This window comes from Pelophylax lessonae (genome assembly GCF_965119305.1).
Source record: "Pelophylax lessonae genome assembly, chromosome: 8".
In the NCBI taxonomy this organism is placed as follows: Eukaryota; Metazoa; Chordata; class Amphibia; order Anura; family Ranidae; genus Pelophylax; species Pelophylax lessonae.
The window spans coordinates 6,699,206-6,724,530 of record NC_138775.1 but is presented as its reverse complement, the minus strand read 5'-3'; the positions used below and the strand labels follow the sequence as shown (position 1 = coordinate 6,724,530).

The following is a 25,325-nucleotide window of genomic DNA, read 5'->3' as shown; positions in this document are numbered from 1 at the left end:
TTAGAGAAAAATCTACCATGGTTTATACGGCTGGGATTGTAATCTTATTACCCTTAAATATGCAATATAAAACATATAAGGAAGGAAATAAACAATATAGAATAAAATCAAATAATACAGCAAGGCATATTTACCACACTTAAGATGGCAGCTAGCTTCAAATGGTCGTTACCAGAGTCCTAAGATGGATGCCAGTGAGGGAGGAGTTTCGTTTGGCGTCCCTCAAGTTTCAGATGAATGATGGATCAAGGTGGAGTATGTCTGGATGAGTCTACAGATGGACATAGTAGCGTGTGTGATGTAAGTGTAAGGTGTGTTGTCAGTAGTGTAATGTAATGTGTGTCTATCTCTCATCTGGGTTGTTCTTTTGTATGGTATGAACAAAGGGCTATAGAAATTACCATAAGTTAAACCCAGAGGGATGAAACATTATCCCCATTGGTTGGGATATTCTATACCTAAACTGGTGAGGTCATAGACACACCTCTCCTGATAATTAACCCAATGTATGTATAATAAAATTAAAGGATGATTTCTCTATATGTAAGAGTAATCACAAAACACAACATAAAACTTTGTCCATACTCCCAGTACATACATAAATGTCCATCTGTATCTCCATCATTCTCTGGCAATTATTGGATCTGGTAAACCATTTCAATAATAATTATTTTTAATACAATATAATATTTCTATATGGGAATATCTGAATAATCCCAAGACTGCATTTGGTATTTCGTCTATAGAGGGCAGTATCGTACCGTTCATTAAATTTTGTTTTTAACATACTGTATTTATCGGCGTATAACACGCCCGGCGTATAACACGCACCCCAATATTTGGAGAGAAATTTCAGGAAAAAAGCTTAAATTTAACATAAACAGCTTTGAACTCAGAACATTTTTTTTTTAAAATCAAATGATATCTCACCAGTGCCCATGAATGCATCCTCATCAGCAGTGTCCATAAATGCAGCCCACCAGCAGTGTCCATATATCCAGCCTCAATATATGCAGCCCACCAGCAGTGTCAATGAATGCAGCCCACCAGCAGTGTCCATAAATGCAGCCCACCAGCAGTGTCCATAAATGCAGCCCACCAGCAGTGTCCATAAATGCAGCCCACCAGCAGTGTCCATACATGCAGCCCACCAGCAGTGTCCATACATGCAGCCCACCAGCAGTGTCAATGAATGCAGCCCACCAGCAGTGTCCATACATGCAGCCCACCAGCAGTGTCCATAAATGCAGCCCACCAGCAGTGTCCATATATCCAGCCTCAATATATGCAGCCCACCAGCAGTGTCAATGAATGCAGCCCACCAGCAGTGTCAATGAATGCCGCCCACCAGCAGTGTCCATACATGCAGCCCACCAAGTGTCCATATAAGCAGCCTCGCAAGCGCAATGTCCAAATATGCAGCATCGCAAGTGCCATTGGAACTGACCTCATTTGTTTTGAAAAAGACCGGGAAGCAGCGCAGAGAGCAGAAGGGGCGGGCCGGGCCGAGAAGGAAGGACGAGCTGCAGCTGTCATAAGAGCAGAAGGAGGCGGGCCGAGCCGAGGAGAAGGGAGAACGAGCGAGCGCAGTCTTCGGAAGTCCCGCCTCCTCTGCCGAGACGCCACACGTCTCGGCAGAGGAGGCGGGACTTCCGATGACTGCGCTCGATCGTTCTCTCTTCTCCTCGGCTCGGCCCGCCCCCTTCTGCTCTTATGACAGCTCGTCCTTCCTTCTCCTTGGCCCGGCCCGGCCCGCCCCTTCTGCTCTCGGCAATGCTTCCTGGCCGTTTTTTTTTTTTTTAATATCGGCGTATAACACGCACTGCTGCTTTTTCCTCCATTTTTAGGAGGAAAAGGTGCGTGATATACGCCGATAAATACGGTAATTACCACTATATCCTTATCTGATGACCTCTTTGACCTCTGGCTAGTGAAAGTCCATTAATTATTTGACCATGCCATAACTGTCAGACATTTAGTCTAGGTTTGGAAGATCTATAGTTTCATAAAAACGTACACTAGGCCTACACACAAACTTCTCTGAAATGAGGTAATTAGTGACGAGATACATATGTTCTTACACTTAATAATAATGTATTCTAAGTAAGATTACTACTTTAAGAATATAAACCCAAAATGTGATATAACATTCCTAAATATATATGTATATGCCTTACATAATATAATGACATAATTAGTGCTAATATCTTCACACACATAATGATGTATCTTTTAAAACTTATATAGGTCATCTTTAAATGTCTGCTAGAGTATACTGGGGTATTGTCCATTGTTAAATACTTATAGACAGACTGGCACTACCATCCCCTTAAGGACAAAAGGTTATCCTCAGCCAAAGCCCCCTAGAGGAGGAGGTGCCACATCCCAGGTAAGCAAATACAACAAAAGAAAGGGGTTCCCCTAAGGGGTTGGGACTTTTTAGGCACTCAGATTAGTGTGAGACAAGTAAGGTAGTAGAGTATGTTTTGAAAAAATATAACAAATATTTTATTATGCAACAAAGAGTCTAAAAACAGCAAATATTGTACATAGATCATACACATACAGAAAATGCAATACAGTACAGCAACAGAGACGTGCAAGTAAGTTCACACCCAAATATCCAACGCGTTTCGAAGCTATTCGCTTCTTCTTCAGGGGTAATGTAAAATATTGCACATAAATCTTTGTAAGGTCTCTGTCTGTATTAGAAGAGATTCTGCATGAATGGATTTAAAATCAGTTCAGCAGGCTCAGCATTCTCACTGTGTGTCCACTAGGGGGTATAGATCAAAAATAGGTGCGTACAAGGTCACAGAGACCTGTATCTAGAGGGGTGAACCCCTTTCACAATTTGTGTGGAGCTCACACAAACCCATCCAGGGGGAGCTGTGTGCGGCTGGAGTCCAAATCAAAAACAGGCTCAGGTGTAGAAAAGATGATAGGGCTGTTTCAATTTGTTCAAAAAATCCGAGGTGAAGCCAGACCGAAGTGTTACCGTGACAGAAGCACGGTGGATGAAGCATTCCATGTAGGTGCGTGCAAGGTCTCTGTGACCTTGTACGCACCTATTTTTGATCTATACCCCCTAGTGGACACACAGGGAGAATGCTGAGCCTGCCGAACTGATTTTAAATCCATGCATGCAGAATCTCTTCTAATACAGACAGAGACCTTACAAAGATTTATGTGCAATATTTTACATTACCCCTGAAGAAGAAGCGAATAGCTTCGAAACGCGTTGGGTATTTGGGTGTGAACTTACTGTGAACTTACTTGCACGTCTCTGTTGCTGTACTGTATTGCATTTTCTGTTTGTGTATATTCTATGTACAATATTTGCTGTTTTTAGACTCTGTTGCATAATAAAATATTTGTTATATTTTTTCAAAACATACTCTACTACCTTACTTGTCTCACACTAATCTGAGTGCCTAAAAAGTCCCAACCCCTTAGGGGAACCCCTTTCTTTTGTTGTACCATCCCCTTAACATCTGGTATAGCGTCAGGCCGGCTGAGTCTTATCTGATAGAGATGTCAATGTATCACCTTATTCACGATTACATAGATTACATAGATACAAAGACCTCTGTTGAAATTATAAGACACTATTGTAAGCTTGTAAGAGACATTTTGTTTAACAAGTACAGATGAACTCTCCTTCACCTTAAACAAAATGGAAACTGCATCATTCAGAATCGTATATGCATAATATGAAATATACATGGCTTTTTAAATCCATTTTTTTTTACCTATTATTATTATATTAATCACCCCCCAATAATCCCGACAAGACAAATGTATTAAAATAAGGGAAACACATTTATTTTTGATTATTAAAAAAAAAATAAAATAATAAAATAAACTAAGTAATCAATAACATTTCTAATAAATACAGTGAATCCAGAAAGTATTCACAGCGCTTCACTTTTTCCGCATTTTGTTATGTTACAGCCTTATTCCAAAACAGATTAAATTCATTATTTTTCTCAACATCCTACAAACAATCCCCCAGTTTGTTTGAAATCTTTGCAGATTTATTAAAAATAATAAAAGAAAAATTCCCATGTACATAAGTATCACAGCCTTTGCCATGACACTCAAAATTGAGCTCAGGTGCCTCCTGTTTCCACTGATCATCCTTGAGATGTTTCTACAACTTGATTGGACTCCACCTGTTGTGAATACAGTTGATTGGACATGCTTTGAAAAGGCACAAACCTGTCTCTATAAGGTCCCAGAGTTAACAGGGCTTTTCAGAGCACAAACCAAGCCATGAAGTCCGAGGAATTGTCTGTAGTCTTCTTAGACAGGATTGTATGGAGGCACAGATCGGGGGAAATTTCTGCATGCATTGAAGGTCCCAATGAGCACAGTGGCCTCCATCACCCATAAATTGGTGTTTGGAAGCATCAGGACTCTTGCTACAGTGGGCCACCTGGCCAAACTAAGTGTTCAGAGGAAAAGGGCCTTAGGCAGGTAGATGACCAAGAATCCGATGGTCACTCTGACAGAGCTCCAGCATTTCTCTGAGGGGAGAGGAGAACCTTCCAGAAGAACAACCATCTCTGTAGCACTCCACCAATCAGGCCTGTATGGTAGAGTGGCCAGATGGAAGCCACTCCTCAGTAATAGGCGCATGACAGCCCGCCTGGAGTTTGCCAAAAGGCACCTGTAGGACTCTTAGACCATGAGAAAAAAAATGATCTGGTCTAATGAAACAAAGATTGAACTTTTTGGCCTGAATGGCAAGCGTTGTGTCTGGAGGAAACCAGGCACCGCTCATCACCTGGCCAATACCATCCCTACAGTGAAGCATTGCAGTGGCAGCATCATTCTGTGGGGATGTTTTTCAGAGGCAGGAACTGGGAGACTAGTCAGGATGGAGGGAAAGATGAATGCAGCAATGTACAGAGACATCCCTGATGGAAACCTGCTGCAGAGCACTCTGGACCTCAGACTGGGGAAAAGGTTAATCTTCTGAAAGGACAACGACCCTAAGCACACAGCCAAGATAACAAAGGAGTGGCTACGGAACAACTCTGTGAATTACCTTGAGTGGCCCAGTCAAAGCCCAGAGCTGAACCTGATTGAAAATCTCTGGAGAGATCTGAAAATGGCTGTGCACCAACCCTCCCCCATCCAACCTGATGGAGCTTGAAAGGTCCTGCAAAGAATAATGGGAGAAACTTCCCAAAAATAGGAGTGCCAAGCTTGTAGCATCATACTCAGAAATACTGGAGGCTGTAATTGGTGCCAAAGGTGCCTTACCAAAGTATTGAGCAAAGGCTGTGATACTTATGGGTAAGGGTCTGATCTAGGTTCATTTAAGGTTAGAAATGAGGTTATAGTTTAGAACATTAGGGTCACCGGTAAGGTTGAGGTTAATGGTCTGGTTTAGGTAATCTGAGGTTTAGAAGTTAGGTTACAGTTTAGAGCTCTAGTGCTAGCAGTACAGTTGAGGTTAAGTATCTGGTCCAGGTTAATACCAGGTTTAAAAGGTGCGCTACAGTTTGGAGTGTTAGGGTTACCAGTAAGGTTGAGGTTAAGGGTCTGATCTAGGTTACTTTTGAGGTTTAGAAGGTAGGTTACAGTTTAGAGCACTAGAGTTACTGGTAAGGTTTAAGTTAGGGGCCTGGTCTAGGTTCCTTTGAGGTTTAGAAGGTAGGTTACAGTTTAAGACTCTAATGCTACCAGTATCGTTGAGGTTATGGATCTGGTCTAGGTTAATACAAGGCTCAGAAGTTAGGCTACTGTTTGAAATGAAGAGTTACTGGTAAGGTTGAGGTTAAGGGTCTGGTTTAGGTTAATTTGAGGTATAGAAGTTAGGCCAGAGTTTAGAGTGTTAGGGTTACCGGCAGGGCCAGATTAACGTAGGGGCTATTGGAGCTGCAGCTCCAGGCCCCTACCTTTTATATAGGCCCCGGGTTGGCCATATTCACTGTTACCGCTCTTCTGTCACTTGTAAACACAGAAGTCTGGCTTCTATGCTCGCTTCCCCAGGCAGCACCCTCAGAACCTCCCCACACAGCGCGAAGGCCGGACAAGGAGGGACAGTTGCATGGATGTGTTTATGGGCTTCAGAGACAGCATCCCATGTTGAATTAGGCATGCATGGCTGCACCCTTCCTCCTCTGGGTGCATGCCAAGGCACGGCCCTTAAGGCCCTTCAAAATCCTCAACACCAAGCCCATGATGCTCTTAATCCGGCCCTGGTTACCGGTAAGGTTGAGGTTAGGGTCTGATCTAAGTTCCCATTGGAGTTTAGAAGTTAGGTTACAGTTTAGAGCGTTAGGGCCACCAGTAAGGTTTAGGTTAAGGGTCTGGTCTAGGTTAATCTGAGGTTTAGAAGTTAGATTCCAGTTTACAGTGTTACTGGTAAGGTTGAGGTTACGGGTCAGCTCTAGGTTTGTTTGCGAAATAGATATTGGGTTGCCCACACACCAAAAGCCCTAGGGACAACACCTAAAGATTATTAGGACTTTGTTAGATTGATTTGTTGGGTGTATGTGTTTTAACTTATAGGGAAGGGTAAATTCAAAGTATTTCTCTCAGTCTGGTTACCTCTATCTGCACTGCAGCAATTAGAAGGAGTATATTGGGGAGGTCTCAGATTTACCTGCCTCCAAATGTCCTCCCTATTCAAAGGCACTCCTGAAAAAGTGTCCCTAATGTTCCTATTCTAACTGGACCCAAAAACTGAAAAACTGCCCTATGCAAAAGTATACTAATCAATCATATCCCTGATCTAGGAAATTAGCCAGACTGATCAAATATATCCCCATGTTGAAGTGATTGTGCACCAAAACCTATCCTGTGAACCCAAAATACCCTACATGTTTCACCCAAAAATGGAGCTTTGTCCAGGGTGCAACAAATAAATCATACGTGCTCAAAGAATAAAGTGCTATAAACTAGGGATCGTCCGATTATCGGCAAAGCTGATATATCGAGGGCCGATATGCACTTCCCCCGATATATCGGAATCGGCCCCCGAAGGTGATGATTCCCAATGTTCCCATCACCCCAGTGTTCCACCATCTCCCTAAGACCCACAAGGAGTTAACTCCCCTGATGGTTCCTCTCATAGTAGATGGTTGGTTCTTTAACCACTTCTGGACCGGAAGGATTTGCCCCCTTAATAACCAGGCCATTTTTTGCGATTCGGCACTGCATTACTTTAACGAAAAACTGCACGGATGTGCGACGCTGTACCCAAATAAAATTGATGTCCTTTTTTTCCCACAAATAGAGCTTTCTTTTGGTGGTATTTGATCACCTGTGAGATTTTTATTTTTTGCGCTATAAACAAAAAAAAGAGCGACATTTCTGAAAAAAAGAACAATATTTTTAACTTTGTTATATAACATTCCCAAATTAAAAATATTTAAAAATCGAAATTTTTCATCCTTTTAGACCAATTTGTATTCTGCTACAGATTTTTGGTAAAAAAAAAAATCGCAATAAGCGTATTTTGATTGGCTTGCGCAAAAGTTATCGCATCTACAAACTAGGCGAAAGATTCATGTAATTTTTATTTATTTATTTATTTTTACTAGTAGTGGCAGCGATTTTTAGCGGGACTGCGACATTGCAGAGGACTGATCGGAACCCTAACTGACATTTTTGACACTTTTGGGGGTGAGCAGTGACATCACTACAGTAATCAGTGCTAAAAATACGCACTGTCACTGTACTAATGACATTGGCAGGGAAGGGGTTAAAGGAATTTTAATAAAAAGTCAACGCAATATCTGCTGGTTCACCGATTCAAGAATAAATAGTTATGTTATAATCTGTATATAAAATGCTATCCAATTAAATAAATAAAATTGAAATTAATTAAATCCACAGTTGTATGTGTATAAGTGCTAAGTGCAATGTAGAGCTTCAAATGTATTCAAAATGCAACACTCAGTATGCTCAAAATATTAAACCATAAAGTGCTAGTGCATGAATTCAAACAATGTAAGAATAACTCAATGTGTTATAGACAGTGTAAAAATGTAATAAATATAATAATCAAAATTAAACTCTCTGACCATTGTGAGTTAGAAAGTGCTAGTGCAACATATAAATCTATGTTGTTATAACATCAAACATAAATAATTTAAAAATAAATAAAAAAAGGATATATCAAAAATAAATGCTATAGTGAAAAAAATGTGCATTACAATCCAGAGTCCATAATAAGGAAATCCATGTAAATGAAAAAGAAGTCCAGTGATAAAGTGCAATCAGTGCTGAGATCTGACTAAGCGTTCACAGTGTCCACTTCCACCAACAGTTTATTATTTTGAGCATACTGAGTGTTGCGTTTTGAATATATTTGAAGCTCTACATTGCACTTAGCACTTATACACATACAACTGTGGATTTAATTAATTTCAATTTTATTTATTTAATTGGATAGCATTTTATATACAGAGCCCCACAGATTATAACATAACTATTTATTCTTGAATCGATGAACCAGCAGATATTGCGTTGACCTTTTTTAAATTCCTTTATCCATATATAGTTCATCTATAGTGGATCAGCAGCAGATCTGAGTGTTCAAAAAAAAATGATTTATTGGTGTTACCAAAAAAATAATTCCATAGGCGCCTGATCGTTTTATTAACATACTCATTTTGAAAAGGGAAGGGGTTAACCTAGTGGGTGATCAAAAGGATAAATGTGAACCTAGGGGAGTGTTTACTAACTGTGGGGGGGAGGGGATTGGGAAATGATCATAGAGACCTGTGTTCCTATATAGAAGGATCACAGGCGCTCTGTGATCATTTATGAAAGGAGAACAGTCAGCTGTGTTTACAACATCTGAGCGTCCTTCTCTCTCAGTAGGGCGCGATTGTGGGTGCCCGGCGGCATCCCCGCTGCCTAGTGTCCCGGGTCTCTGTCTCCTCATTAGCTGAGACACAGCAGTGGGAGCCATTGGATCCCACTGCTATCAATCACAGCCAGTGAGTCAATGAGGAGAGAGTGGGGGCGGGGCTGAGCCACGGCTCTATGTGTCTTATGGACACATAGAGCGGGGCTCGGGAGCAAGCACGCCCCATTGCCCCCATAGCTAACGGCTTGCTATTGGTGGCACTGGTAAAGGGGGAGGAGCCAGGAGCACTGGTGGGGGGACTCGATAAGTGAAGGATCAGGGCTGCTCTGTGCAAAACCATTACACAGAGCAAATAAGTATGACACGTTTGTTATTAAAAAAAAAAAAAAAAACCTTTAATATCGCTTTAAGTCTGAGTTCCTAGATTTCTTTGTTTTTTTATTTTTTTTAGCTGAAGCTTTAATATCACTTTAAGGGTCTGGTCTTGATTCATTTAAGGTTTAGAAGTTAGGTTCCAGTTAGTAGAAACCAGGGCTTTTTTTCTCAAAGAAAAGGTGCAGGAACTCCCCTTTCAAGCCACCCCTTGTCTCCGCCCCTACCCACCTCTGAGCACCATCCCCTGATTACTCCCTCTATCCACCTCCCAGTTCCACCAAGCATCATTTTGTAGTAATTGTATGGAATTTTTTATTGATAAGCCATGAAATATATCCTCTGCATCCAGCAACAATACACCCCCCTTTCAACAATAATTTTCGCCAGCAACAAAAGACCCCCCCCCCACAGCAAAGTTCCCCCCAAGCAACAATGGATCCGTCACAACATTAATAGACCCCTCCAGCAACAGTAGATCTTCTAGAAGCCAGCATCAATAGACCCTCCAGCAGCCAACAGTTGACTCCTCCCTCTATAGTAGATCCTTCCCAGCAACAAATGAACCCCAGCAACAATAGATCCTCAAGCACACCTTAACACCCTTTGCCATTTCTTGTATTCAGTGCTAGAGGTGCCGGAACTGCGCTCCCCCACGTTCTAGCTGAAAAAAAGCCCTGGTAGAAACTATTTGCTCCTCATCTGTGATAGATCGGCATTTCAGAATTTAGTATACATTTCTCTCTGATGAAGAATCTGATGGAATCCAACGGGAAATGTAAACTTTGTTCTTCAATTGTTCTAGGTGATGAAAGTTGGAAGATCAGGCAGATGTGGCAGAGACAGCACCATGGAGGTAAGTGTGTATACGAGTTGAGCGTTGTATCATGGTGGTGTACAGAGATCAGTTCATCAGTTCATATATATATATATGTTTTTGCACTATTGCGTGCAAATATGCAACTTCTCAGGGCAAAGGCCCACCTTCCGAGAGGCCACATATTTACATGTGGCTGGCACTGTTAGAGACTCACCCAGGACAAAGGCTTTTGGAGGGGACTGCAGGCTAGCCTCTTGACAACTGACTATGGGCCCTGGCTTTTAAGGGAACACTTTGCAAGGTGTATGCTGGGGACCCTTGGAGTGGTAATGTTACTTTGGATCCAAGTCCATATCTCCACAAGACAAGGGCACCAGCATGGGCTTCCGCAGAACTTTTTTCAGGGGGGGGGGGCAACATTTTAAGGTCACCCATGCTCCGCCCCTTTTTCAACAATGTCATGAAGGGGAGGGGCTTATTCCGTATACTTATTTTGAGTAGTCATTTTTAAAGAGCAAACAGGAGCATTTATTTTTAAAGCATTTGTTAACCTAAAAAAAAAAAATTGATCCTGTTCCCTTAAAGCATGTTACAAAACACAGTGCTTGTGCTGTGTAATTTGGCCCCTTCTATCACCTAAAATATCTGGCTGATCCTGCCTGGCTATGTCCTCCCCTCTGTAAACTGACCACGGTATACCATGGTGACTAAGCCCCGACACTGTGGTCAGTTTACATGCCTCCATCATCCATAGCTCTCCTGTCCTCCTCTGTCCTCTCCGCTGCAGGCAGCTGTCAGATGGGGAGAGGTGAGAGACAACGGGTCACGTGAGTGGCCTCGGCCCTCTGAAAACTGGTAAAGAATGGCTTTTTTTTTTTTAAACACAGACTCTGGGGCAAACAGGATTATTAAAAAGACCAGACAGGATGGTATAAAGTGGCTTAACAATCACTTGAATCACTTGGGGAAGTTGAGGTTCCAGGGGGGGGGGGCATTTGCCCCCCCTTGTCCCTACCTGCGGACGCAAATGGGCACCAGACTCTGGGAGTCTTAGGCCCGGGATCAATGTTAAAGGACTAGATGGCACATTACCAGCTGTAACGACACCCCGGGTATGAAAGGGATTACAGTAGTTTAGGACATTTCATTCAACTGAACAAGAAACACATACGAATAATCCCCCCATACGAGACGAGGCTCTGTATTGAGGGTCAAGCAGGAATCAGACTGTTTATTGAAAAGGAATGCACGCTTTATATACACGTTAGAAGTAATGCAGTCACTTCATGAACAATGACCCAAATCCAGCCCCCAACATCACACAATGGTTACATAACGAGCCCCCAATACACATTACTCTGAGTGTCAATACATCCCTTAGCAGACAACAGGTGAGTTCATTAGCACACTTAACAATAGGGGAATAGAAAGCCACCTCAGACAAGAATATCACAATTTACGTATTCAGACAAAAGCAACATAGTTAGACAGCCGGTCTCCACATTAAACTTCCTGGAATGCCCATATTAGGAGTTGTACTTCCTGGTCATAGACCTCACAATGGACAGGGAATAAAATCTTCATATTTCAAGAGAGACATCATTCCTTAATATCACTGTCCCATTTGGAGCCATCCAAACCATATCCCCCCAGTTTTCTGGTCACCCCGCACCCAAAGTGACTCCCGTCACACCAGCCATGACTGCTCAACACTGGGAAACTCATAGCAGATGGTAATCTCATCAACTCAAGCCACCTGTCTTTCACCCATTAATATTTGTGCTAATTAATACACCTATTGTCTGCTAGAAAGCTACTGTGGGGATGTGTTTATACTTGTGATATTGTGTAATGTACCTTGTGACCTTGGGGCCGGGCAGTCTGACCTGGAGTGGGATCCTGATTAATCAATGCATTATCTAGGTGTGGATTCCCATTCACCGTTTGTTACTGTCTAGTGGCTAATTTGACTAACTCTTGGAGGATCCTCTATGATGGGATTAGCAGTGCCTCCTTATCTAAACCATTGTGTGATGTTTTGGGAAACCATCTGGGTTATTGTTTATGTGGTTGTTGTTTAGCTATGGCAATTATATTCCTGTGCGCTCCCGGCACAGTTAACGGAAAGCTCCTGATCACTGCTTGCAATTGGGAACTTTCCGATCATGTGGCCACCATGACAGCCAATCATGACAGTCACATGACCATAAACCCCACCCCACCTTCTACCATTCTAAACTCTTTAAAGGGCCAGCAGGCACTGACTCCAGGGGGTCAGGAACCCAGAAGAATGTAAATTATCGTTTCTGATTTCCGCTGTCACATTGCCTGGCCAATCTACACACCATTAGCTTCAATAAAGGGTAGGTGAGACATCAGAGGTCTACCCCCCCCCCCCATTTTCTCATGTTACAACAAAATCATAGAACATGGAGGACTTAATGGCGGCACAGGTCTTGAGCAGCAGATCACAGTGTGACAACGCCTGATCTGCTGGGTAGATAAGTATGTGAATCAAGTACAATGCTACATACAATAACAGGTGGGAGGTTAGAAATAAAAAAAATGTAGGTGAAAGGAATGATGTTTATGTGTGACCTGTGACCTTTGTTGTAAGAATCAAAGCCCATAGAGACTTCTTTTGATGAATTTTACAGCTCCCAATGTGGCCCCAAAAGGAAGAGCCACCCAATCCAACAATTATAAACAAGAGGTCAAAGCCGAACTGGCCAATGACGGCTCACTAAAAAACGATTACTCGCACTGCAGTCACACACATTATGACTTTGAGCCTTGGTGGACTTTGGATCTGAACTTCAAGATGAGGATCTTCTCTATTGCCCTCACCAACCGAAAAGATTGCTGTGGTTTCAGACTCACCGGGGCCGAAATTCGTATAGGATTCTCTAAAGATGACGTGAGAAATAATGCAAGGTGAGGATACAGTGGGGGTGTCATTTTGGTGAACTACATGTACTATTGTCATTGATGCCACTCTTATATTTACATACATTTTACAGTCACCGGATTGAAAATTGAATATATTGAAGACAATGGCAAAGGAACAACAACAATAACATTAAAGTGTATCTAAATGTAAAACCAAAATATCATATTAGGCAGCTTACTAATTCTCAGATGTGGTGGCTGCATTTGTTTTCTTTCTTTAAGTTCACCTGCTGATCCTGCTAGTAACCCACTTCCTGTGCCTTGGGGACATCACTGTGCTGTGTCTATGGAGGAACAAAGTTGTCACCCTAGGGCAGGGGTGTCAGGCTCGGTTTTCATTGTGGGCCACATCAGCATTATGGTTGCTCTCAAAGGGCCAGTTGTACCTGTAAGGCTATGTGTCAAGAGCCCCCCCCCCCCACTATCAGAAGTCAAGAGTCCCCCACCCTCTCTTATAAACCAGTGCACCCCCCTTATCCCCCATTGCTGCCGGTAAGCAGCTAGGGGTAGACCTGGGAAGCAGAAAGTGCAGGGTCTGTAGGAGGGCCAAAGGAGGGCTGGAGTCAGCTGTCAGAGTGTGCCAAATTCTGAGACCAGGGAAGGAGTTCTGTTCTAGTCTCTGTGTTAGGTACTTTTACTAAGGGAAAAGAAGTCTTTGGAACACAAAATCGCACTGCATTGAACCAAATTAGCACAGGACCCTTTGCCATAGGTGCATTGCAACTACATTGAACTATGTGTCCAGAGCACCCCACCCCCTTACATCAGATGTCAAGAGCCCCCCACTATCAGAAGTCAAGAGTCCCCCACCCTCTCTTATATCACAGTGCACCCCCCTTACTCCCCACTGCTGCCGGTAAGCAGCTAGGGGTAGAGCTTGGAAGCAGAAAGTGCAGGGTCTGTAGGAGGGCCAAAGGAGGGCTGGAGTCAGCTGTCAGAGAGTGCTAAATGCGCTGAGACCAGGGAAGGAGTTCTGTCCTAGTCACTGCTGCTGACTGCTGAGATGGGGGGGGGGGTGGCAAAGATGAGCCTCTCGGCAGCTGCACAGAGAAGTGTAGGGTCTGGTGGAGGAGTTCTGTCCCCTCTGCTGCTGACTCCTGATACAAGGTGGGGCAGAGACGAGGGGATCGTCGAAGCAGCAGGAGAGGTGCGAGGGCCACATGAAATGGCCTGGTGAGCCTGATTCGGCAAGCGGGCCTTGTGTTTTGACACATGTGCCCTAAGGCATGGATTGTGATATGTACAAAATATGTGCAGCGCTATGTAACAATAATAGAAAACTATAATAATCAGCACTGTATACTGTGACAGTGAACTACAGTACAAATGTGCGTAATTGTCCATGATCCCGAAATTGAAGTAAGGTGTCTGTGAAATGTGTGAAGTGCCAAAACATTCACCAGATAAATAGAAAAGGAATGCCGTAATGAATAATGCACCTCGAGTGACTATTTCAATAGTGCTCCTCCTTCACTCCTTCACCAATAAGATGCACTCACCAGAAACCACCAGAATCACCAGAAATCAAATGCAGGGCTGGCCCAAGACATTGTGCTGCCTGGGTCCAGGAATGAAATGCTGCCCCCCCCCCCCCAAGAAAAAATTCACACCCTCCAAGAGGCCCCCACATTCTATAGGACAATGAAAGCAGTCAGAGGGGTGTGAGTGTGTACGGAGTGACAGCAGGAGCAGGACAGAGCAGTAGACACTGGGCAGATAAGCGCACCAGGCTTTTTACTGTCTATAGTGCCACAGTGCCCTGCAGGGCTGCGGGCATGGTACAGGAGAATGCAGGGCTGAGGGCATGGTACAGGAGAATGCAGTGCTGCGGGCATGGTACAGGAGAATGCAGGGCTGTAGGCATGGTACAGGAGAATGCAGGGCTGCGGGCATGGTACAGAAGAATGTAGGGCTGTAGGCATGGTACAGGAGAATGCAGGGCTCCGGGCATGGTACAGGAGAATGCGGGGCTGCGGGCATGGTACAAGAGAATGGAGGGCTGCGGGCATGGTACAGGAGAATGCGGGGCTGCAGGCATGGTGCAGGAGAATGCGGGGCTGCGGGCATGGTGCAGGAGAATGCAGGGCTGCGGGTATGGTGCAGGAGAATGCGGGGCTGCGGCCATGGTACAGGAGAATGCGGGGCTGCGGGCATGGTGCAGGAGAATGCGGGGCTGTGGACATTGTACAGGAGAATGCGGGGCTGCGGGCATGGTGCAGGAGAATGCGGGGCTGAGGGCATGGTACAGGAGAATGCGGGGCTGCGGGCATGGTACAGGAGAATGCGGGGCTGCGGGCATAGTACAGGAGAATGCAGCGCTGCGGGCATGGTACAGGAGAGTGCGGGGCTGCGGGCATGGTGCAGGAGAATGTGGGGCTGCGGGCATGGTACAGGAGAATGCGGGGCTGCGGGCATGGTACAGGAGAATGCGGGGCTGGGGGCATGGTGCACGAGAATGCGGGGCTGCTGGCATGGTACAGGAAAATGCGGGGCTGCGGGCATGGTACAGGAGAATGCAGGGCTGTGGGCATGGTGCAAGAGAATGCAGCGCTGCGGGCATGGTAGAGGAGAATGCTGGTCTGCGGGCATGGTAAAAGAGAATGCAGGGCTGCGGGCATACTACAGGAGATTAAGTGCTGTGGGCATGTACCATGCCCGCAGCACTGCATCTTCTTTAGTATGCTTGCAGCCCCGCATAACGGCAGGTAGTGTGGATGTGGAGCAGTCTTACTTACCTGTTCCTAAAGGCTTTAAAGGATTTAACATGTCACCGTGCATGCGCTGCCGCCGGTCGGGAACACCCGAACACCCAGAAATAGCCGAACGTTTACGGGCTTTCCCGAGCGGCGGCGCGTGCACAGTGTGCATGTCAGGGACCTGACATGCCGCGGACCTTTTTTTTTTTCTTTTACTCGAGCAATAGCCGAAGAAGAGAAGAGGCAGCCGGGGGCTGCCCCTCTCTAAGTGCTGCCTGGGTCCCATGGTCCCACCAGGACCCATGGTAGGGCCGGCCCTGATCAAATGGATTGAGCCTTAAAACAGTCCAATGAAGAGCTGGAAATCCGGCCTGACCTGCAGGTCCACCTCGATCACCATATACTGGATACACTGTGTGAACGCTCACCAAAAGGAGCCAAGAAGTGCTGACATAGTGTAGTATTTATTAAAATATTTAAAATTACATGTACATGTTACCAGGGCTTTTTTTCAGCTGAAACTTGGTAGAATTCAGTTCCACCATCTCTGGCTCAGGTCCTCTGCTTTCTGCTCAGCACTATCCCTTGTAAACACAAAAGTCCGGCTTTTGTGTTTACAAGTGACAACTTGTCTCCCAACGGCTCCCACAGATTTGATCTCCTGAGCGGCTCCCACAGAGTGCAGGATTGGGACAAGGGAGATGTAGGTGTCCAGCGTGCAGTGCGGATGCCGACACCCCCACTTTATGATCTCCCTGTGAGCCACCTACAGTGTGCGGGGAGGTGCTAGAGCCAGCCGGGGGGCTTCAGCTTAATACAGCAACAATAGTAAGACATGTGGAAGATGGTGGAGCTTTTAGGGTGGGGGGGGGGGGAAAGATGAAGGCAGTGGAGGAGGGGTTGTATGCAAAGGTCAAAGCTGAAGAGGGGTAAAGGTGAGATTTGATTGGGGGATGCAGCAGTAAGCAGCTGTGGAAGAAGGCTTAATTGTGCACTCTGTATACGGTGCACCCCTGAACTCTGCATTCTGTATGTAATGCACTCCTGGTATTTAATGCCCCTTTAAGACCCTCCCACATTTAGTGAAATTTGACCAAACCTAGTATTCGATGCAGTTTGGAGGGTGTGTGTGTTGGTTGAGGGGGGGGTTTTGGAGGGGGTCGGGGTTGAGTTCCTGCCCCTATTTGCTGAGAAAAAAAGCTCTGCATGTTACAATCATAAATGGCCATAGACTCACATGAACCGACCGCCGTTCCTAAGACGTGGATACGGCGGTCAGGACGCCAGCGTGTAGGCCCCTCCCATTGGCGTCCTGACCGCCGTATCCTCATCTTAGGAACGGGGGTCGGTTCATGTGAGTCTATGGCCATTTATGATTGTAACATGTATTTTTAATAAATACTACACTATTGAAAGCACTTTTTGGCACCTTTTGGTGAGCGTTTACGCAGGGACTTTTTACTTCTCTTCAGCAGGAATCCTTTAGGCATGTCTGTGGCAGAAGCGGTGCAGCCTTTTTACGGAGCATCAGAGTGGCCTGGGGGGGAATCTTTAACCACTTCCTACCCGCCCGCCGTCAAATGACGGAGGAGCGATGTACCAATAATCCTGGGACGCCGTCATATGACGGCGCACCAGAGCAGCCTCTCTCGCGCGCCCCTGGGGGCGAGCGGAGCGGCGATCATGACGGCGCCGTGTTGCTAGGACACGGCGCGATCCCGATCTCGGTAAAGAGTCAATGACATGACTCTTTACCCATGTGATCGGCTGTGTCCAATCACAGCCGGTCACATGTAAATAAGGAAGTGCTGTTATTCAGCTCTCCTCGGCTCACACTGTCAGTGTGTGAGGCGAGGAGAGCCGATCAGCGGTTCTTGCTCATAGGAGACACAGGGAAAAGAAATCAGGGCACTGATCACCAGTGCTCTGATTGTACAAACGTGAAATAAAGTGCCATAACTGCCACCATCCGTGCCCACAGTGCCCTCCATCAGTGCCCACCATCAGTGCCCACAATCAGTGCCCATAGTGCTGCCAGTCAGTGTCCATCAGTGCCTGCTCATCTAGGCATTGATGGGTACTGACTGGCAGCACTATTGGCACTGAGTGTGGGCACTGATGTGGCTGCCCATCAGTGCCGCCCATCAGTGCTCATCAGTGCCACCCGTCAGTGTCTATCAGTGCCACCCGTCAGTGTCTATCAGTGCCGTCTGTCAGTGTCTATCAGTGCCGTCTGTCAGTGCCCATCAGTGCCGTCCGTCAGTGCTGCCTCTCAGTGCCCACCAGTGCCACCTCTCAGTGCCAGCCAGTGCCACCTTTCAGTTCCCTTCAGTGCCACCTATCAGTGCTCATCAGTGCCGCCTATCAGTGCTCATCAGTGCCACCTATCAGTGCCACCTATCAGTGCTCATCAGTTCGGCATATTAGTGCCACCTCATCAGTGCCCATAAGTGACACCTCATCAGTGCCCATAAGTGCCACCTCATCAGTGCCCATCAGTGCACCCTATCAGTGCCCATCAGTGCCGCCTCATGAGTGCACATCAGTGTAGGAGAAAAATTCATCTATTTTCAAAATTGACTCACAGAAAATAAGAAAAAAATTTTTTTTTTTTCAAAATTTTCTGTCTATTTTCTTTTTTTTTTTATAAGAAATAAAAAACCCAGAGGTGATTAAATACCACCAAAAGAAAGTTCTATTTGTGTGAAGAAAATTATAAAAATGTCATATGGGTATAGTGTAGCATGACCGCGCAATTGTCATTCAAAGTGTGACAGCGCTGAAAGCTCAAAATTGGCCTGGGCAGGAAGGGGGTGAAAGTGCACTGTAGGCAAGTGGTTAAAGTCTCTTGCCATTAATATAAACTGTTTTTACTGCAGGTAATGTGATGGATTTAAAGTGGTTGTAAACCCTTCCATATCCCCAGTGAAGTGACTGGCCTCAGGTGATACACAGAGATTATACTAGCCAGTTGTACCTGTTTATCTGCTGTCTTCTACATCCCTCCGAAGTGCTGAATTTATACAGCTTGTCAAGACATAAGGGGGCGGAGAGCTGAAGTCCAGTCTGAGAAATGCTTACAACCATCAGCTCCAGGGCACTGTCAGCCAGGGAAGACAATCTGCTCAGCAGTGATGGATCCGCTGATCCCCACTGAGCAGGCAGATGACAGGTCTGTCTTTGCTCTGTGTGCAGAGACAGACCTGTCAGATCTCCGCTCTCCTCTCTGGAAAATCGGATGAAATCAGACCGCTTGTCTGCTTTCATCCAATCCTATCCTATTCCTCCTAGGGTTAGAGGGTTAGGGGTTATAGGTTAGGTGTAGAGGGTTAGAGGGTTAGGGTTTAGGGTTAGGATTAGGATTAGGGTGAGGGTTAGAGGGTTAGGGTTGGGGTTTAGGGTTAGAGTTAGGGTTAGAGTGTTAGGGTTAGAGGGTTTGAGGGTTAGGGTTAGAGGGGTTAGGGGTAGGGGTTAGGGTTGCCCTATTGCCGGTACAGACACAGGAGAGGGTTTTGGAAAAAGGTCAGGAAAAGGGTTATAGTAAGGGTCAGGAGCTCATGGACCCACCCCAAAGTTCAGGAGGTGTGGTCTCAGAGGTCAAAGGTCACAGCTCCACCTATTGCTGGACACAGCTATTTTCCATCCGTCTGGATTTGTCGGACAGGATCGGATCGTTGAGCAGCGGAGTTGTCACCACTTACATCCGCTGCTCCATAGAGCTGCATGGAGCATCCGATCAGATCCGCCTTAAAAACTGACAGGGACCTGATTGGAAAGCCCGTGTGAAAGGGGCCTTAGTGTAGGTAAAATGTTTTGGCTTGGCTGGCAGCCAAGCCTGTGTTTTAATCTGGGTCGGGTGAGTAATCCAGGGAGGGCTAGCATGACTCAGCAGGCAACATCTCTGGTACCTCCCTCTACTTCTGGAACTTTCTGGAAACTTCCAGAAGAATGGTAGGGAGGATAGGAGGAGTTGCCTGGAGTACTCATGAGGGCCCTAACCAATCCCCAAGATATAGGTTGGCAGGGGCAGGCCCCCTAAAGCACTCTGGATCAGGCAACCAGTGGGCAGAGTGAGTTTGGGTGAAAGCCGGAGATGAAGTGCTGAGGAAGGCTGTTGGAGGCCCTTGAGGGTAGCCCCCTTGTCTGGGGGGAAGGAGGAATGGGGGAAGAGGGTGACCTCGGGTCTGGGAACTCAGGTGCAGGAGGGATCCTCTGATATCCCAAGGAGGAATCCTGTCCAGTGGCACAGGAGCAGGCGTGAGGACAGCAGGGAGATCTCCAGGGAGAAGACAGCCTAAGGTCCCGGAGAAGCACATTAAGATCCTGGAGTGGCCTAGCCGCTTAAGCCAAATATGTGGAGGGAGCTGCAGGTTCAAGTTACCAAAAATCAGCCTGAAAATCTTAACGACTTGGAGTGGGCCAAAATCCCTCCTGAGATGTGTGCAAGCCTGGTGGCCAACTACAAGAAACATCTGACCTCTGTGATTGCCACCGAGGGTTTTGCCACCAAGTACTTTTTTTCCCTCACTGTATATATGCTAGCAATAAAATAATAGCAATTCAATTTGGAAATTAAAGATTTATAAAACAGATTATTGATGACGGCTCTTCCTCTATGTTCCAGGTGTGCTATTCTTACCACTGTGGACCAAGGAGGGACTCTGGCCGTCAACTGCCATGGCATGGAGGGGCGCTATGTGTCTGTTTTCATCCCGCGTCGTAGAGAGTACCTCACCCTCTGTGAGGTTCAGGTCTTTGCTCTGCCTTCTGATGAGCCAAATGGTGATAAATAACAATAAATCAAGGACACAAATTCTGAACTAATTATCATTCTTTAGAAATTTACAAACATTTTTTGCAATTCCAGGTACAGACGTTCCCATCCAACCTCTGAAGTCTGAGCCACCTAAACGTATGTATGTTATTCCAGACTGAGAAATGTTCTTTAGATTTCTCCATTCTTGGAACTTCAGAACCTTCAATGGAATATCTTTTATACCTGACTTAACTTTTTTATTTTTTATATTTTTTTATATTGCCTGTGCATCCTTGACCTCCAGGAGACTTACCCCCCTTCATGACCAGGCTATTGTTTTTGCGATACGGCACTGCATTACCGTAACTGACAATTGCATGGTCATTTTTTCTTTTGGTGGTATTTGATCACCTCTGCATTTTTTTTTTTTTTTTTTGTGCTGTAAACAAAAAAAGACCGTCAATTAAAAAAAAAAAAAAAAAAAAAAACACAAAAAAAAAACCCCAATATGTTTTACTTTCTACTATAAAATGTATCCAATATAAAAATAAATAAAAAAATAATAATTTGTTTTACTTTCTGCTATAAAACTTATCCAATAAAATTTTTTTTAAAAAAATCAAATTTCTTCATAAATTTAAGCCAATATGTACTCTGCTATATATTATATTTTTTGGTTAAAAAAAGCCCCAATGAGCGCATATTGATTGGTTTGCACAAAAGTTATACAAAGTTATTAAAGTCTACAGACTATGGGACATTTTTATGTATTTATTTATTTTACAAGTAATGGCGGCGATCAGCAACTTATATTGGGACTGCAATATTGTGGCAGACATTCTGACACTATGCCTGGCCATACATGTTCAATATTCTTGTACAATTTTCCTTTAGATTTACCAAAAACCATATAATAACTAATAATAATAATACATAATAAAATAATATAATATATATGTAATGTATATAATATAATATATATATATATATATATATATAAAATAAATAAATAAATATATATAGATAGATATATATAGATATAGATAGATAGATATTTATCTATATATAAGTAAATAGATAGATAGATAGATATTTATCTATATATATGTAAATAGATATATATCTATATATATATGTAAATAGATATCTATTATATATATTATAATAAATATGTATATAATAAATATTTATAATAAATAAATATATATATACTGTATATAGATAGATAGATAGATAGATAGATAGATAGATAGATAGATAGATAGATAGATAGATAGATAGATAGATAGATAGATAGATAGATATGTGTAAATAGATATATATCTATATATATGTAAATAGATATCTCTCTCTCTCTATATATATATATATTTATTTATTATATATTATATACATATTTATTATATATATATATTATATATATTATAGTATAATATATAATATATAATATAATAATAACTAATAACCATATAACAAACTAAATAACTTTCAATTGTATCCAATTAGGCAGGCCCTTGCACTACATAGTTTAAGGTAAATCTAAAGAAAAATTGTACAAGAAAATTGAACATGTATGGCCAGCCTAACTGAGACTTTTGAAACTTTTTGGGGACCAGTGACATTAACACAGTGATCAGTGCAAAAAATATTCACTATTACTCTAATAATGACACTGGCTGGGAAGGGGTTAACATCAGGGGCGATCAAAGGGTTAAATGTGTGCCTAGCCAGTGTTTTACTAAATTGTGGGAGGTGCTTTTACTAGGGAAAGGCATGGAATCATGTCCCTACTCTGCAGGAACACAGGATCCATGCCTTCCCTACTGGCAGAACAACAATCTGCCTTCTTTACATATTCAAACCACCGTTCTGCCTCTCTCCAGAATGATTGGCGGGTGCCGGCGTACATCGAGTCTGCGGTACCCGCTAATTGGCTCCCGCTGTGTGTAACCTCAGTGGGAGCGAGCCGCTAGCAGTGCGCATTTGTGACCACTACCTGGAAGTGCAGGATCACGTATATATATACATGATCCTTCGCACAGCTGTCACACTGTAGCAGTAAAATTTTTTTGTTAAAAGCTACATTATATGTTTTAACTTTTTGTTTTTCAAACCTTTAACTTTTGCCCTTTCTACTGAAAGCAAAGGAATAGGAAATAGTCAAATGAATCATATATTTATTACAAACTAAAATGTAATATTAAAAGAATGTTCGTAAAAATGTATTTCCTTACTTAACAGGAGATAACAACAATTTTATTTTTGTTGTAAACCATCATTTTATAAATACCTATCATTTTTTTTTTAACAGAGGAACAGAGTCTTGAACCTGAAAAAAAGCCCAAAAATCGGAATGCAGGTAAGAATTGTAATGTATATCTTATTTGATGTAATGGTCTAAAAGCAACTGTCATTTTTTTTTTTTAAACCACTGTCAAAGGAATAATAGAAGTTCATTGTTAGAGAATACAAAACTTTAAGGATCCACCATTGCGTTATGTTTATCACCACAATTGTCCTAGTTTAGGGTTTTCATACTACTTGTTATTTCTTTTGGCAGTGGTGAATTTTATCAACAATCATTAAAAAATGTGATTAGAAAATGAAAATGAATTATTATGTCTTTTTTAATGTAATGGTCTAAAAGCAACTGTCATTTTTAAAAAGCAGCTGTCTTACTTTTATTTTATTTTTTAAAGTAGCTGTTTTTTTTTTTGTTTTTTTTTTAAATAGCTGTCTTTTTTTTTTTTTTTATAAAACTGTTGTTGTTTTTTTAAAAAAAAATGTAATTTTTTTATACCACTGTCAAAGGGAAGCAAATAGGAGACATTCATTGTTAAAGTATACAAAACTTAAAGATTCCACCGTTTTTTTATGTTTATCCCCACAATTATCCTAGTGTAGAATTTTCATTCTACTTGTTCATTCTTTTGGCAGTGATGAAAAATATAATTGGGATTGAAAAAATGTATAATTATATCTTATTTGATGAAATGGTCTAAAAGCAACTGTCATTTTTAAAAAGTAGCTGTCTTTTTTTTTAAGCAACTGTCATTTTTAAAAGCGACTGTCTTTTTTTTAAAGCAACTGCCATTTTTCGAATCATTTTTTTATTATTTATTTTCTTCCCAGTGCTGGTGCCAAAAATTGTTATGAACAAAGTTTTTCAGTCCAGCACTTATGAAGCCAACTTTTTTTAGGCAACTGTCATTTTTAAAAGTGACTGTCGTTTTTTAAAGCAACTGCCATTTTCTAATCATTTTTTTTATTTATTTATTTTCTTTCCAGTGCTGGTGCCAAAAATTGTTGTGAGCAAAGTTTCTCAGTCCAGCACTTATGAAGCCAAATTTTTTTAGGCAACTGTCATTTTTAAAAGTGGCTGTCGGTTTTTTTAAAGCAACTGCCATTTTTCTGATCATTTTTTTATTTTTTTTCCAGTGCTGGTGCCTAAAATAGTTGTGAGCAAAGATTCTCAGTCCAGCACTTATGATGCCAACTTTTTTTTAGGCAACTGTCACTTTTTTCAAAGCGATTGTCTTTTTTTTAAAGCACTTGCCATTTTTCTAATCATTTTTTTCATTTATTTTTTTTCAGTGCTGGTGCCAAAAATTGTCATGAGCAAAGTTTCTCAGTCCAGCACTTATGAAGCCAACTTTTTTTAGGCAACTGTCATTTTTAAAAGTGACTGTCATTTTTTAAAGCAACTGCCATTTTTCTAATCATTTTTTATTTATTTATTTTCTTTCCAGTGCTGGTGCCAAAAATAGTTGTGAGCAAAGATTCTCAGTCCAGCACTTATGATGCCAACTTTTTTTAGGCAACTGTCATTTTTAAAAGTGACTGTCGTTTTTTAAAGCAACTGCCATTTTTCTAATCATTTTTTTATTTATTTATTTTCTTTCCAGTGCTGGTGCCAAAAATTGTTGTGAGCAAAGTTTTTCAGTCCAGCACTTATGAAGCCACATTTTTTTAGGCAACTGTTATTTTTAAAAGCGACTGTCATTTTTTTGAAAGCAACTGTCATTTTTCTAATCATTTTTTTTATTTATTTTTTTTTCCAGTGCTGGTGCCAAAAATTGTCATGAGCAAAGTTTCTCAGTCCAGCACTTATGAAGCCAACTTTTTTTAGGCAACTGTCATTTTTAAAAGCGATTGTCGTTATTTTTAAAGCAACTGCCATTTTTATAATCATTTTTTTTCCAGTGCTGGTGCCAAAAATTGACGTGAGCAAAATTTCTCCTTATGGAGCCAACTTTTTTTAGGCAACTGTCATTTTTAAAAGCGACTGTCGTTTTTTTAAAAGCAACTGCCATTTTTCTCATCTTTTTTTCTTTTTCCAGTGCTGGTGCCAAAAATTGTTGTGAGCAAAGTTTCTCAGTCCAGCACTTATGGAGCCAACTCACCTAAAAATGCAGTTAATAATAACCTAGCCAACAAAGCCCCGGAGACGGACTGTGCGATGACCGAGGTGCAGTATGAACCATGGTGGACCGGCTCACTGGAATCCAACTACATCATCTCCACCATCGCTATCACCAACAGAGGAGACTGCTGTGCGTCTGACCTGGACGGAGCCGAGATTCGTGTCGGATATCATGACCCAGACTGGAGGAGGAATCCCATGTAAGAGGTTTCTTATCTCCATACCTGTACAGCGCCATATTTATATCACAGAACCTTTTACATCAGCAGAACTTTCCTCTCTGGATTTAACCACTTGCCGACCAGCGACAGGTTCTCGCGAATCGCTCTACCTGTATGGTGGTTCGAGGGAGCGATCCTGGGGGCACGTGCCCACTCACCAGCGGAAAAGCCACTCCATGGGGCCGGCAGCCGCGATCGCTCCCTGTGAAGAGAGAATGGCGGTCTGCTGTTGTAAACATAGCTGACCGTTGTTCT

The 25,325-nt window shown here is 43.0% G+C and overlaps 1 protein-coding gene across 1 annotated transcript in view; it reads left to right on the top strand.

The window, feature by feature from the left end:
- The window catches only part of LOC309561715 (uncharacterized protein), a gene marked incomplete at its 5' end in the record, with an annotated part of 149,264 nt that overhangs the window by 18,521 nt on the left and 105,418 nt on the right, over positions 1–25,325 (top strand). The window contains 4 exon segments of the mRNA XM_082265701.1: positions 10,011–10,100; positions 12,683–12,959; positions 20,295–20,455; positions 20,538–20,582. Coding sequence (XP_082121827.1) covers positions 10,011–10,100; positions 12,683–12,959; positions 20,295–20,455; positions 20,538–20,582 — 573 coding nt within the window.